Source organism: Atractosteus spatula, chromosome 5, assembly GCF_055471065.1.
Source record: "Atractosteus spatula isolate fAtrSpa1 chromosome 5, fAtrSpa1.hap1, whole genome shotgun sequence".
NCBI classification, from domain to species: Eukaryota; Metazoa; Chordata; class Actinopteri; order Semionotiformes; family Lepisosteidae; genus Atractosteus; species Atractosteus spatula.
The window spans coordinates 50,042,985-50,059,707 of NC_142710.1; the positions used below are offsets into that span (position 1 = coordinate 50,042,985).

Consider the following 16,723-nt stretch of genomic DNA (forward strand, 5'->3'; position numbering starts at 1 on the left):
AAACTGTCTGATAGGTTGTCACCATTTTGAACCAGATATTTTGAGTCCTTTAACCTTTTTATAAGATGAACTATTTTCAGCACATTAATTAATGACATGTACATTGAGACTGAACCAGAACTGTCACAACACTACCTTCTCAGAGAGAAAGAATTGTTCTAAGTATTGAAATGTAAATTATTTTCATTAAGCTGTGCAGGGCTGCATACACCAATGATGTATTATATATAAAGCGATATTTCACTCTCAACCATAATCCACCACAGATAAAGTCCCAGAAGCCTTCAGTTTGGAAAACAATTGAATACAGTAAAAAAAATAACAATTTATAGCACACAGCTGATTTACTATTGGAAGATATTTTGATTACTGCAGGTGCAGAAGCATATGTGCTTTACCATCTGGGCTTCATTTGAGAATACTTTTTTTCCAACAGAGTACTATTGTAATTCCTTGGGTACTGAATGAATGATATAGAATAACTCAGACAGTGTTTATTATGGTTGATAAACATTTTACCTCTAAAGGGTTAACATTAAAGACCCGTGCTTTGAACAAACCCACACAGTATGCATTATTCATGAATTCAATACATTTTTTGTTGATTTAGTAATTGAAATCCCTCCTACTCTCAGGCAGAACAGTGAAGCAGCACGCAATGCACTCTCGATTAAGAGCTGACCTCCTTGTGTCACTACCCAGCAGTACTCTGGCAAGCCTAATCTATCACAAATAAAGAGGTGAAACTGCCTGTGGTCTGACAACTGTACTCCACTCAAATGGGCCACAAATTAGGGCAATTACTTAAAGTAACTACTCTTCAAAACATGTACACATTAAATTAAGGATCTTCTTTTAAAAGGGCTTCCCATTAAAAGGTATTTCCAGTCCGATTACAAAATTACAAACAAAAGAGACCTGTATATTTTCTCCCTAGTTAAGGAAATGTTTTTTCAACACATCCTAATTTAAGCAAAGGGCATTAGATTAAATACTAATTTAGAAGTAAAAAAAGTGCCCATGCATAAAGACTTTGTAACTTTAAGAAAATAACTTATTTATATAAGTCAAATCAAAATCATTCAGTTTAAATGCCACATAGAACTGTTAAAATCCACCAGAAATATACACATATAGTCAAAGTGACATTTAACACAAACATGTGGCATTTCGCTGCACATTTTGTGCGCTGATAACCCCCATGCTTCATTAATGTGGGATGAGAATTAGTCTATTTTTTACCCTGTAATGTAAATATATTTTGATTTTTAATTTGATTAAAACTGAATGATTTTGATTTGACTTATATAAATAAGTTATTTTCTTAAAGTTACAAAGTCTTTATGCATGGGCACTTTTTTTACTTCTAAATTAGTATTTAATCTAATGCCCTTTGCTTAAATTAGGATGTGTTGAAAAAACATTTCCTTAACTAGGGAGAAAATATACAGGTCTCTTTTGTTTGTAATTTTGTAATCGGACTGGAAATACCTTTTAATGGGAAGCCCTTTTAAAAGAAGATCCTTAATTTAATGTGTACATGTTTTGAAGAGTAGTTACTTTAAGTAATTGACGCATGTGGCAAGACATAAATACAATCACAAGCTACAGGAGCAAAACAAGCCCTGTAAGCGCTACTGACCCCTCTCTCCCAAACAAGCTTAACACCTTCTATGCACGCTTCGAAGCTCAAAACCCTGAACCAGCCACCTGGACCACTGACTCCCCTACCACCCCACCCCCCACACTATCGAAGCTAGATGTGTGGAAATCACTAAGTAGAGTGAACACACAGAAAGCTGCTGGACCTGATGGTATCCCTGGCCTGGTACTCAGAACATGTGCCTGGCAGATAGCTGATGTCTGTACCGACATCTTCAACCTGTCCTTGGCCCAGGCCACTGTACCTAGCTGCTTCAAGACAACCACCATCGTGCCAGTACCGAAAAAATCAGCCCCCACATGCCTGAATGACTACCGCCCTATTGCACTCACCCCCATCATAATGAAGTGCTTTGAAAAACTACTTATTCCGCACATTAAAGCCAGCATTCCAAAAACACTGGATCCTCTACAGTTTGCCTATCGCACAAACCGCTCCACAGAGGATGCAATCTCCATAGCTTTACACACCACACTAACCCACCTGGATAAAAGGAACACCTATACAAGAATGCTGTTCATTGACTTCAGCTCAGCATTTAACACCATCATACCCATAAAACTTTCTACCAAACTCAGGGCTCTAGGTTTAGATACAACCCTCTGCAGCTGGATCCTAGACTTCCTCACCAGCAGACCCCAGACTGTCAGGATTGGCAACCTCATCTCCAACACACTCACCCTTAACACCGGTGCCCCTCAAGGCTGTGTGCTCAGCCCACTGCTTTACTCCCTGTTCACCCACGACTGTACTGCTAAGTTCAGCACAAACACCATCACCAAGTATGCTGACGATACCACAGTCGTGGGCTTGATCACTGACAACGACGAGACTGCCTACAGGGAGGAGATAAAACAACTCGCAGACTGGTGCCGAACCAACAACCTATGTCTCAACATCAGCAAAACCAAAGAGCTGATTGTTGACTTCAGAAGACAAGGAAAAGTTCACTCCCCCATCTACATAGAAGGGTCTGCAGTGGAGATGGTGAATAACTTCAAATTCCTAGGCGTTCACATCTCTAAGGACCTTACATGGACACTGAACACCTCCAGTCTCATCAAGAAGGCACAACAGCGGCTGTACTTCCTGAGAAGGCTGAAGAAAATACACCTACACCCACTGATCCTCACCAATTTCTACAGATGTACGGTGGAGAGCATACTGACCAGCTGCATCACAGTCTGGTATGGCAACTGCACTGCATCCGACCGTAAGGCACTACAGCGGGTAGTCAAAACTGCCCAACACATCATCGGCAGTGCCTTACCATCCATCCAGGAAATATACAACACCAGGAGTCTGAAAAAAGCCACCAAAATTATGTCTGACCCCACTCACCCTGGTCATAACTTGTTTGTTCCCCTACCATCTGGCAGAAGGTTCCGGTCACTCCAGTCACACACAACTAGACTCCAAAATAGCTTCTTCCCCAGAGCTGTCAAGTTGGTGACGCCCCCACTCCCTTCCACCTTATTATGATCTCTCCTAACATCCTCCTGTACCCACAACCACTGTACTCCTACACCACCACACACACATGTAAGCCAAAATTGTACTGTCCCCTCGATAGCCCAGTAAAATTGTAACAGGCATAATAATATTTAATATTTATTAATTAACCATACTACTTTTAACCATACTATCTTTTTTTTTTTTTTTTTGTTGGCAGATAGCTGCTTTTGTCCTGTTAAATTTTCTCTGTTTGCGGAATTTTGCACAGTTTTCGATTACATGTTATTTATGTTATGTTATTACATGTTGTTACTGTTATTGCTATTGTGTAACTGTCTATTGTCTCATCTTCTGTCCTATTTATATACTGCACCTGAGTGACTAATGAGAAACACTTTTCATTATACTATGCACCTGTGTAAGTTTAATGACAATAAAGTTGAATTGAATTGAATTGAAGCCTGTAAAACAATCTGCTTCATCTATCCATCCATATATTGATGTGCCCAGTTAAAAAGATTCTCAGTGGCAGACGTGTGGTTGTGTTAAGAAGCACAAGGCAGATTCCATCATCTTCCCTGACCATAACAATCCCTAGATTTTAATCCTTTTGAAAACTGGTAAAACTGGTGTAACATGCAGTTCAGTGTCACATACTATTACTCTCGTCTCAACCTCAGCTGAAGGGAATCCAGCTAGAACAGCAAGATTAATGGAAAAACATCTATGGAATGCATGCTATGTTCTGAACCATTTTCTGTTGCTCACAGTTGCTCAACATGTTACATACTACAAGTAACACCCTCTGGGGTCATGGTGGTTTTAAAGCTATTGCAATTGCTGTGGATTATGGGTATGACTATTAATTAGCTCTTGCTTTATCACAGCACTTGGGAGAAAGATTTCTGTCTGTGTTCTAGTTTGCCTTTTCGGTATATAACACTTTATGCATAGAATTGTGTTTAAAAGTTTAGGTACCTCTGGTCAAATTGTATGTTGCAGTGAATCTGTAAGTGAAAAGAAGTTCACAGCCTCTGCATGGCACAAATATAAACATGTAATCTTTCTGCAAATTTGAATGCATAATTAGTATTTATTTGCTGATTTTAACAGACTGAAAAAATAAAAAAGGGAAATGTTGCCTATGCATAGGATCGGGCACCTTCCAGTTGATTCATGACTACTTTTTTAATTTGTGTTTTTAAGGTCCCTAAATTTGATTGAGTCGTTAGGCCTTAAGTGATGTGAACAAATATTCTGACCCTTCTGGCCTCTCAGGTTGTGACTGTTGTTCTGCCTACTTTCAGCAACCACTGGCACCTCTAAGCAGCTGAGGACTTGAAATAAGAGATAATTCACTCTTACAAAGCAGGGGAAGGCTATAAAAGGCTGTTAACATTTCCAGCTTACAATTTCAACTGTCAGAAACATCATTAAGAAACTGAAGTTAAAGGGAACCTGGTCTCAAAGAACAGACACCTCACTCCAGTTTGCCACACCCTTATATACACTAAGCACAGGAGTTCATGGACAACACCTGTCCTCAATTAGCTCGAGAAAACCCTACAATTGGTACTAATTATCCCTTGGCCCACTGGGAAATGTATTTCCACATCTTTCTGTTGAGCTCTTTCTACTACAAAAACATAATGAGGGAAAAACTACAGGGCTACTCCCTACATGGCAGAATCTGCCTATAATTGTACCCCCTATTCCTTCACAATGTACTGTTTATGGAATTACAAGGGTTGTTTTATGGCACGGAATAATTAATATGTATACCCATAATTCATAGCAATCTTTGAGAATGTGTGGAGTTAGACCTAGATGACGGGCTTACTTCTCCAACAATAACCCATCCATTCTCAGTTAGGTTTATATCTAGTGCTGGCCTGGCCATGGCAGAACTGTACTTTATAAGCTGATTTATATGTTAAAGGAAGCCTGAAATAATTTCAACACAGGATACAGAGTCAAAATTTTTAAAAAGTAAAAAATAGAAGCCTCACATCCTGTTTCCTACAGTAGAGTTCCTTGTAGACAATCCATCAGATTTTCACCACTTCCTACAATGACAGCTTTGCTATTAATCCTGCAGTAACTGACTGGCTGGGTTTCATTTCCTTTCTCAAACCTCAGTAACCTATGAGGCAGGACATGCAGCCATGAGGGTAGACTGCAGATAATGCACTCCTGGAGACAGCCAGGCACAGCTGTAACAGCTCCGTCTATCAGCAGAACACGTTCAAATATCTTAGTTTCGCATTTCCCAGGGGAAGTCATTATTTAGTTAGTATTTCAGCAGGAGGTGTGTGCTTTTCGGTACTTGCAGAGGAAAAGAAAACAGATTCCTTTAAGGTGAAAATCACTGCTCTACATTATGCCATCATTAGACAATTGTTACCGCATGGCCCAATTAACTGGGCAGGATGCGCTCTGAGTCAGAACTCTGGTGTCTGCCTCAGCCCTTCTTCACGACGAAGGGGCTACAGCTTGCCGAGAAGTCAGCTAATTTTGAAAAATGTGGGGGTTTTAGATAATTCTGTCTGGAAATCCCTAGCTTAACATTTTTTTCTAATACTAAACCTCTACACAGTAAAACCAAACGCCACAGAGTGTATGCTTGCTCTTAAATTTCCAAAACATTTTTAAATCTCTTTTCAACATATACCGCTATAAAATTTCTACTAGAATGCATTTCACATGGCTAAATCTGATGACAGGGAAATATGAAAACATTTTTGGCTTGTCACAGTATTTTCTCTCAGAATTGTTATAATTGCAAACAGCAGACGAGAGATTCGCAAGCAGAAAAACTCAAGAGACTTGTTATACAGGCCTTTTATTTTTTTTCCAGCTTAAAAAAAAAAACTTTCTTTCTTGTATCAGGCAAACGTAATTATCATCTTAATTTTGATCACACAGTGCAGTGCACCCTTAATTGCAAATTTGGACTTGCCTAATGTTAAATACTCAAGGGGACAGATGCACTTCAGTACTTGACAGAATAATTTCAGTTGACTATACGACTTCAAATGCCACCATAATTTTAATCGTAAATGCTTTAATGACAAACTAATTGAAAATATTGATTAATTTCCTGTGAGTAACTGTACTCCCAAGTTACCAAAAAGTATAATAATTTCCTAATTAATTACTTTGTTACAAAAACACCTAGGACAGTGTGAAAAGTAGTGAAACTTCTTACACAAAAATATCTGAGGTTGGTAAAGTGAGGTTTCTTCTATAGTGTATACCAAATGCACAGTGGGTAATGGTGTGTTTTGGGAATCGATAAAAACAGAACAAGGTTGTTAAACTATTGTAAAATCATATTTCTGGCTTTTCAGTCTGCATTACGCTTCATGTTTCAATGTCAATCATTTAAGCTTTTTATGGATTTCGAAACCTTTTTATGGATTTGATTGCTGTCAGAAAGCTCTTTTATAAATACGAAGGTATAAAGCAACTGCTGCATTTCCAGTTCTGTTTAAGTGTGTTGCACTCACATCTGCTAACACTATACTAAGACACAAAGCACTAACAAAATAACATTACCAGCACTTGCTGTACTATACAAAGTACTAACACTACACCTTTCTATACTATAAAAAGTATTAATATTACACTTTACAATTTTACTCTACGTACCACCTAACACTACACTAAGACACCAAGAACCAGAGATATTTTTGTCATTTAAATCCCTTCACAAATATCTTTTCTGCCTAAAGCATGACCAATGAAAACCACAGCAGCGATTTCAGGGTTACTCATTCATGACCACGGTCTAACACAATCGCCTCCTGCAAAGTTCTCCAGCTGCCAAGGGGACTTGTAGGTTTTGGGAGATTCCTCAAGGGGTTAATCAATGCACAGCCTCTCAAAAGAATCTCTCTCCATGATTAAAAAAACTGCCTTCTCCATACCCCACACATTAATGCCAAAAGCCACATACAGGACTGCATTATTAAATGATAACAGTATTTAAAAAACAATCAGGAAGCCATTATGCTAGGCAAGCAACAGGTGTCATAGGAACAATAATGTATATAAGTTACTAAATTACTCGACCTTTCTCATCCACAGGGGCTGTGTAATAATTCCAGTAAAATATGATTTACACATTTACAGTACCAATGTCTGTTTAAGGTTCAGTGACAAAAAGAGAAGGCAATAACAGTGTCATTAATTTTACAAAGTAATAAATGACAATGGAGTATTAATAAATAAAAAGTATTTAAGAATTAAAAATATCAATTGAGTCAAATAAGTCCATCTGTGTCAGTACTGGATTGACAGCATCCTACATAAACAGGAAGTGTTACATTATTTCACGAGGTGTTAATCAAGAGAATACCAAGCTAATTGGGTTAATCAGTAGCACATCGATCACGGTGCTTAAATTCCCAGAGCACATCCTGAAGCAGACTAGAGGAACAAAGTGCTTCTATAATGCCGTGCTTCTATAGAAGCAACTAGTGAGGACGTCATAGAGAAGCTGGAAAAGGTGAGTGGCTTTATATATGAACACCCACATGCTGAGACCAAATCAGCAAGACTGACCCATGTTAACACTGACAGTGATTTTACCCTTCTCTTCTCAGCGGGGCACCTGGACACATGAAATCGACCTTATAATCACAATAGGCAGAGCACACAGCAAACACCCCGTTCAATGCAAATTTCCGAAGGCTTCAGGCTACTTTAGTTTCCTTCTTGATGAGCAACACAGGAATTCTGCCGGCAAGGATTATTCTGCAGAGCAGCGTCTCTGCCTGATTGCTCTTTTCAATCACAGCCAACACAGTCAGCCGTGTATCCATCTCCTCCTGCTTATATATGACTTGTATTTTTATGAATGCTTAAGACTCTTACTGAGACGCAGTAATAACAAATGCTCCATACTTCAGCACTTTGTAAAAACCAATGAATTTGAAGTAAGGCTTTTATCTGGATATTTAAATTTGTCAGATGACAGCATCCATTTGTTCATTTTAAATTTCTTAAACCAATAATGTTTAACGAAGTTAATAAAACCTGAAAATGTGGAAAGTATTTTTGATGGGCACTGATCACAACAAAGTGATCTCCCAAAATTCCTATCGGGAATAGTTGCTCAAAAACAATTATTCTAAAATGCAAACTTAATGATTTCATACAAAAACACATAGAAAATCCTACGAATTATCAAAGCGAACCAAAAATAACAGACTTCAAGCTTTGCAGATGCCTGCATTAAAAAGGAAAACAAAACTCAGTTTCTGACATATTATTATTTATCAATATAAATCAAGACTACAGCAATGCTGAAAGGGTGGAAAAAGAAATGGAAATTTACCCATAAAAAAATTCATGGGTACACTACATTTGCATTTTCTGTTTTTCAGAGTCTTTTAGTGATTTATATCTATTCTGTTTTCTGTTTTATATATTTTGTTGTGATTTCTGCAATATTACCAAAAATAACTGCATTTTCTTCTGTGTAATTCAATATATTGACAATGCTGCGGTCGGCACCAGTGGTGGGAGATTACAGAGCTTTATCTAACCTCTGACCCCGGCGAAGGACTCAGCGACTCTGACTCAGCGAAGGACGTGGATGATAGCCTTTACACCCCAGGGAAGGGGGATCCTCTGGGAACTCGGAACTGTGCCATCCAAGTTGTGCTCACTGCTGAATTTGATACTGTGTGGATTTGGAAAATTGGGGTGACAATATGCAACACTTACATCAAAAAGCTATGCAAGTCCACTTGTGACCGTGAGGATCCAGTGATACCTGACAATTAAGGATTCTAATGAGCAGTTTACATAAACTTCAGAAAAAAAAGCCATGTACTAAAAACTAAGGTTACCAGAAACAGGACAGCGGGATTTCAATTAAAAAGGTTGAGCGATATTGTTTTTTAAAAACCACTGCAGCTTTTTAGACATGCTGCAGCAATGGTGAGATCCTGTGCATTTTGCATCTCACTTTTAATTCACATTACAAATTAAGGTGAGAAAAATAATTAATATATATAATCCATGTCTAAGGTTTAAAATCCAACTGCTTTCAATTATTTTCAGAAATAATCTTGTTTGAAAAGAATGCCTCCCATTGTTATATTTATGCACCAAGATCATTTTCTAGCCAACTTTACCTAGGCATTTTAATGTTTTACAAGAAATCACTTAAAGATCACTTCCTGCCAGCAGAAACATAGGTATACTGCTGAAAATGATTATTAAACTAGATTAAGCTTTCATTGAATTTTCACTTTCGATAAACCCTCAAAGACGTGTATATCTTAAAAAAATATCTTAAATGTTTTATTTGGGTTCATCTCTTCTGTACATGAAACATTAAACATTACATGAACTTAAAAAATGCTGAAAACTTCCTTCTAAATTCCATGGATATCAAAGTCTAGGAAGAAATAATAACTACTTTATGTCGTTCTAGAAAATCTTATGTTGTGTGAAGACAATCTTCCTAGATTGGAGTTTTTCAATTCCCAGTTACGTTGCTAATTTCTGAAAAAGCAATGTGAAAAAGTCTTTAAAATCATCTGGGTTCAATTTCATTTCCATTTATCATTTTTCAAAGTCAAAGATTTCCTTATTACATTCCTACATCCTTACTGCAAAAACGAATTGTGCAGTCCGCTCACTGTTTAGAAACCGTGAGGAATTGTTCATGCAACTCAAGGTGTTCTCTCTCCCGAAGAAAAGACCCTACAGGCACCATTTTTAACTTCTTCAGTGCTCCTGTGACCTCTAATCCCAGGAGAAGTGTGTAACGAGGACCTAGATGCCACCTGAGTGGTGACTAACCAGGATACTTTATAATAATAGAGAGTGTCATTACCATTGCAGCCACAGTCTCAGTATACTGCACACTCAATCTGTGCACTGTTCTGGGGTATTCCATGCCAGACAATAAAGGAATGACTCCCTGACCACCGCCAGACTCGTTAATAATTACGATGTAGCTCTGCAGTCATATTCTGTCCTTAATGAGGCTCTCATAAACCTGTGAGCCCTAGGGGAATGGAGACCTTTCCAAGAAAGCATCTCAAGATGCATACAAGAAAGTCGTTTTGTTTGCATTCACAGCTAGGCTTTGCCACGCTGTACACTGTGCAAAGCTTCACACACTTCACTTGTTCTAACAATGCAGGTTTTTTTTTATCTCACTGCCAAAGGTAGTCTCAACAGGATACTTCAAGTGAAAAAGGAGCGTAAAGAGATTGTGTTAATCGTGATAGTCAGTGAAAATAAGCACTAGGCAGTGTAAGTAAGCAGTAAAGGAATAGATAAACAAACTGTTAAATTTTATTGATCAACTGGAGCTATCATCCCTCCTGTATTTTTTTAAACAAAAATAAACAGGACTGTAGAGTTTTTCAGAAATCTGAATGTGAATTCAGAAAATGGACCACGGCACTAGGTCCCTGCACATAGAATTAAGAGACTTGATTAACAGAAATCCATTTACTTCTCCACCTCAGGCCATTACTGGCAATTAGTCTGGAAGGTTCAGGTGATTTGTTAACATGGTAAGTCAAGCTCAACAGTGTGCTTCACTCCTGTAGAGTAATTGAGCCTTTTCCTTCAGACAGACTAGGCCAAGACATACAACAGGAAAAGAATGCTGCAATCATGTTTTTCTCTCACGCTAGTCACTATTATTTTTGCAAGTCAAGCTATTGTAGCTTTTAAATCATTCTGACGAATTTATTAAGCTGTAAATTTGAGAAGGACATCTTAGCGAACAGTTAGAATGAAAAAGCATAAATGCCTGCAGCACACAGCTGACAGACAACATAAATCATTAGATAAAGGTATTTCTTCTCTAATATTACTGCCTATTATGTCAAATAGACAGGAAATAGGTATCACAGAAGGGATCTTGCCATCCACTCACTATAATTCCAGTTTAAATCAGTAAAATTGTCAGGTACAGATCATAACAATATTTGGTGATTAAACCAGATCAAATAACAAATCACATAGAGGAATGTTGAACAATTACTTGAAAGAATACCACTTTGAAAGAATGATGAACACAATGATTAATACAAAAATGGGCATCTCTGCAGTTGTTCAAGATATAATCTGCATTACAGTACAGTTGCCAAAACATACAATTAAGAGCCCAAACGATGCATGATATATTGATGCAGTACTGCCTATACAAATACATTTGAAAGAAAGCAAATAAAAAAATCTATATTTTAAAACGACTGTTTTGGGATTATTTGCAGCATTCACTATTGTTAAAGCAGCTGTTGTATCATTTTTTCAAATTATATTGTTTTAATTACAAATTATTAACAATATGACAAACAACTACAGTTTACATTTATATGTTATGGACTAAGGTCATTGTATTAATAACTGATTTAAAGCTCTTTCCTAAAATATATATTTAGGTTACAAATTCCCAAGGATTAATGTTAAATCTCTATGGCAACACAAAGTTTTGAAAGGTTTAAAAACAACGAAGGACAATCTTCATTGTCATAAAAAATTAAACTTTTTTAGTTCAAAAGGCTTATTCCTAAACATCATTTTGCATGCACTATCTAAACAACTGCATATGATTTTAAAAACAACAGTGTCAAGAACAGGGCATTTCTGTAGAGTTCTGGAGATGAAGAATGATCATGCTGATACATGCAGACAAAAAGCACACTAAAAATAGAGGCAGAGATAAGATTTCATAAAACACCTATTAAAACAGAGCCCCAACAATATTCGGTTATTATAGTGCCAGGAAACATATTATGATCTGCTTCTAGTACGATTCATATCAGCTTTGTTTCTAAACAGCACCTGAAAAAATGAGACACTACAGAGAATTTAACTAAATCTACACCCAGCATTTGCTTTTCAATGGGCATCAAATAAGCATTGAGAAAAATAATTAGCTGACATCTATAATTCCTACTTAGCAAGACATCAACTATACTGTAGGTTTCTGTCCCTGCAGATTATTCTGTAATATGTTTGCTACATGCATGAAAAAGCAGGATTGATAGAACCTCTCAGGTTTGTGATTGTTTCTTGCTCAAGATAAATAAATCTAAAAGGAGTGCTACATGACTGGAACACATCACAAAATGGGGCTGATGTAACTGGCTTTAATGAAGGAGACAATACTTGTTCTTTAAGGAAACAATCACTTGCATATCTGAAAAATTCCAAAAATAACATCATTTCACACAAGGATTCAGTAAAAAATAGATTATGTAAAAGAAACTGGGAAGCAACTTGTGATATGTAAATAGGAGGCATTTCTTTAAACCAAAGGCTGTAGGTATCTGGAATAAGCTCCCTGCCAGGTTATTGACATACATTACCACGGATCCTGACACGTGTAAGAGCCTGATGTAGTGAAGAAGTTTTCAGATACTTGGGATAACAAAAATCAGTTTTCTAGTTTCTAATGATCTACTATGTGTATCATAAAGCAGTACCATCACCAGTACTGCATAATACTCTTTATTCAAAATTCTTGAAGTCACTGGCTGAGGTAACTCAGAGGACTTCTTTAAGAGCACAAGCAAAACAAAGATCAGGGGACAAAAGAGGAAGCTTAAGAGCATTCAAGACAGAGTGCAGGAGACACTAGGGCAACTCTGGCATCTTGGCTGCCTTAGTGGATGTCCCCTTTCAGACAGTCACCTGTTTCATTTAACTTGAAAATGTAAACTGAATTTTGATCTACAGTAAATGTCAGAACATTGAAGTGCAACTGTGCGGATTGAATAGAGTATTTAAGACTCTAATGTCACGTTCCCTCTTGGGTTGTTGGTGTGACCATTTAGTCACTTTCAAACAGTATAAGCAACATGCAGGCAGTCCTACAATCTTGGGAGAGGAACTTATGTGGAACTCTTGATAAAAAATAGCTTGAATAGAGACCATACATGCTATGGAGTGTACATTTGCATGTAATACAGCATGGGATATTCAATACATACTTCTGCATCACATACAGTACATAGATCACAGCTACAAGCTGCGCTTCTAGAGAAATGTATTCTTGTTACCTGGATCAAAAATAATGTACCATCTAACAGTAGCATAGTGAGTATACCATACCGCGCTTATGTATATTATTATTATTGACTTTTGTTTAGATATTTTTTATAATCACTACTTTTCTTTTTTTTCTTTTAGGTTGAATTTAAATATCGAAAAGTGAACCAAAAATGTTCATTAGATAAATTATTTTGATGGTGTTTCAACACTAGCTTGGCATAATTTGACATAATAAGCTTGGCATAATTCCCTCACAGATACCCTTCTACCTCTTAAATAAAAACTTCAGTAATAACAGTTCTGTCACTAGACTGCTCTGGCAGTATACATTACTTGCCTAAAAATAGGCTCAGATAAACAAAGTTTCAGAGTGAAAAAACATTGAATGCTATTTTCCCCTGAGCCCAAAAAAGAAAAGAAAATCTTTGAGCACCAGTGAAATTTGAAATACCTGACAGAATGCACAAATGTCAGGATTCAAAAACAGATTATTTTTGTGTATTTCTTCCCAGAGTTTTTAAAATCCTAAAATATGGCCTTTACTCTTTCAGGTGAAGATAATGAATAAATCACAGTCTTCAAAAGCTTTTAAAAGACATTTAATAGACACCCATAAATACAAATGAAAACCCATACTGTAAATAAAGACTGGTCCAACAACCAATACAAACAGCACTGGCTTAAACCTGCTTGTTTTCAGAAAAAGGTAATACGACATTGGTGAATGTAACATAGGTCTTACAAATAGCCTGGCCTTTCCTGTTAAAATTTATATTGTTTCGAAACATTTAATGAAACATTCCTTAAAAGTAGCTGCAAGCTGTGCTTCTGTCTCCTCGTCTGCAAAGAGAAAAATCTTGCAGCCAGACAAGTCTTGTGCCAGTAGGTCTGTGAACAGTTGGGTTGACAGTGCTACTCCAGAGCTCTGCCAATGAGAAGTTTTTGATACCTGAACCCTAAGCTGGGGACGGAGGGAATTATAATTTTTAAACAATCAATTATAACATAAAATTAAATGCGTCAACTTGCAGAACAGGCGTGAACATAGCAGGCCCAACTGATATTACTTTTTAAAATGCAGCTAAGCCAGATGGCAAACTATATGTTTACCCTCAAGTATCTGTCTGGTATTTCATCACTTTAGATGACCTACCAGCTTCACAAATGAGTCATAATGTTGTGTACTGTCTGCAAAAAGTTATAACTTGCTATACATGGAACCTTTTTTAATTCTGCATCCACTGTTTCTCAATACAATAAAGGCACTCAAATGAACCTGCTGTCTATAATCTATGAATTGGCTTAATTACTCTGCTCTCTTCCCCACTGATAGCTGATGTGTGGTGAGCGTTCTAGCGCACTATGGATACCGTCGCATCATCCAGGTGGATGCTGCACATTGGTGGTGGTGGAGGGGAGTCCCCATTACCTGTAAACCGCTTTGAGTGGAGTGTCCAGAAAAGCGCTATATAAGTGTAAGCAATTATTAAATTATTATTATTAATTACCAGTTGAAATGTTTTCTTTTTAAAAAAATATAAATGTACCACCAAGGCTCAGTTGTAATCATAGTATTAAAAGCAGTATAGACTGAAACGTGCAAATCTTTTATAATGTCTCCATCTGGGCTTAGAGCCTATGATATCAGGTGCAAAGTTTTAAATTCCTGTCTTTCAACACACCAGCAGTCCACCGACTTGAATCTTCACCAACATGAAAAAGTACCTCATTACTAAGTTATTTGCTTAAAAGCTGTTTCAAGATGTAAGCAATTAGAAAGTATGGAAACATAAAAAAGAATGAAGGCAATAACATTTGAGCTGTAACCTCACAGCACTTAAACGTTCCTAAAAATCCTCCTCAAACTTCATCAGAAAGCTTCTGGTGATATGATGAGGGAATAAACCAATACTTGGAACTCACAATTCCAAAACAAGAACAGTCTAAGTTAAATCCATTTTAGAGATTTTAAAAAGGTTCTGCTATCCAAACAGAAATGACAGCTGCATAAGAAAGGACAACAGATGGTCTGGACCCCATTAATCAGTGTCTTTACCAGTGGGAAATGAGCACAGGTACATTCTACTGAGGTCTAAGAAAGCTCTTGTCAGTCAAATCCCCAAGCAATGACACAAATGGTATCTAGTTACTAATCTATTTAGCAAAACCAAGCAAATCAAGAACTGACTGACAAACTCGGTCTAAGGTTAGTGCACTGTGCTTTTTTTTCTGCCTGTATAGAGAAGGTGATTAGTGAGTTATTTATGACTTACTTGGCCTTTTGAATCCACACGCAGTAATCTGTGATGTAGAGATCGTTGAGGATGTAAGCGGGGTCATTCTCCCTGAAGACCTTGTGAATGTCTAACAGACATTTCAGGACACAGACTTTTCCTGGATGGAAACAGAGAGAATAATACATAAAATGTAATTACTTTCTACAACAAGAAATTAGCACATCAGATAATTTTATTAAGAGGTTTCATTTTCCTACCACTATTCCACAAGAACAAGAAATGTTATTTAACAGTTATTATCAACTTGCCCCAAGAAAATTAATCTAATAAAATTATTCAACATTGAATAATTTGTCATCATTCTTCCTATTATACTTATTACTCTGTCCTTGTACTGTAGAGAAAACATCAACAACAAGAAATGTAGTTTCCAATATTTATTCATTGAAAATGCATTTATTAGCAATACACTTCCCATTGGTCCATAAAGTAAAGATGTGTAAGATTTTTAATTAAAATCTTACAACTGATGTAAAAAAATTGGGCAAACCTACAACAGGCAGACAACAAGTTCATTAGTATGACAAACCAAATATTTTCCTCATGTATTTAAATTGTCTCCATAAAATAAGTTTTGGAACTTTGCACTCATAAGCTTTTATGCTAGAGTCAACAGTAACTCTTTGCTAATTAAATTTAGATAAATTTGGTATAGATGCTTTCTTACCAAACAGGTTAAACAAGAAAGTCATCAACATTATTTGAAGAACCCATTTCTGGGATTTTTGTGCTCTTAAATATTGTTTTTGTGTTCACACTGAGCATTTCTGACACGGCATAGCCAACCAGTCCAGTGTGTTTTGAAATGTGACAGGCTGGGTGGGCCAAGAAAAATTCTCATGTTGGATTTAAGGAATAGGGGAAAAAAATCACAAAAAATTCAATAACATTCACTAATAACACACATAACTGAAAAATGGAAACTGTTATTTTGACTTCTAAATTAAATGAGCAGTATATAAGGAAAACATTTGTTCCTTTAAGGGTTTTAAACTCAACTATTTTTTAATATGCCAAGTTGAAAGAAACTTTTAACATTATCTATATAACATCGAACCAACAAGGATTTCAAGCAGGAAAAAAATAAAGAAAATAAAAACATTTTTACTCTTTCACCAATTTTGTGTCAAGGTGCTAAAATGCAATTAAAACACAGTCCTTTAAATTTTCTATTTGAATCAGTGTTCAGTTTTATCTAACATTATTGTTTTCTCTTCTTATTTTTTTAATTGTTGCCCTTTGAGTTAATGAATGTTCCAGTCTGTTCTTGTCT

At 36.7% G+C, this 16,723-nt stretch overlaps 1 protein-coding gene across 4 annotated transcripts in view; it reads right to left on the minus strand.

Annotated features, from left to right (window-relative positions):
* Positions 1–16,723, minus strand: part of shq1 (SHQ1, H/ACA ribonucleoprotein assembly factor) — a 77,323-nt gene that overhangs the window by 4,355 nt on the left and 56,245 nt on the right. For all 4 annotated transcript variants that reach the window (XM_088917367.1, XM_088917366.1, XM_088917369.1 and 1 more), the window contains one exon: positions 15,427–15,547. In XM_088917367.1, coding sequence (XP_088773493.1) covers positions 15,427–15,547 — 121 coding nt within the window. The remainder of the gene's footprint in view (positions 1–15,426; positions 15,548–16,723) is intronic.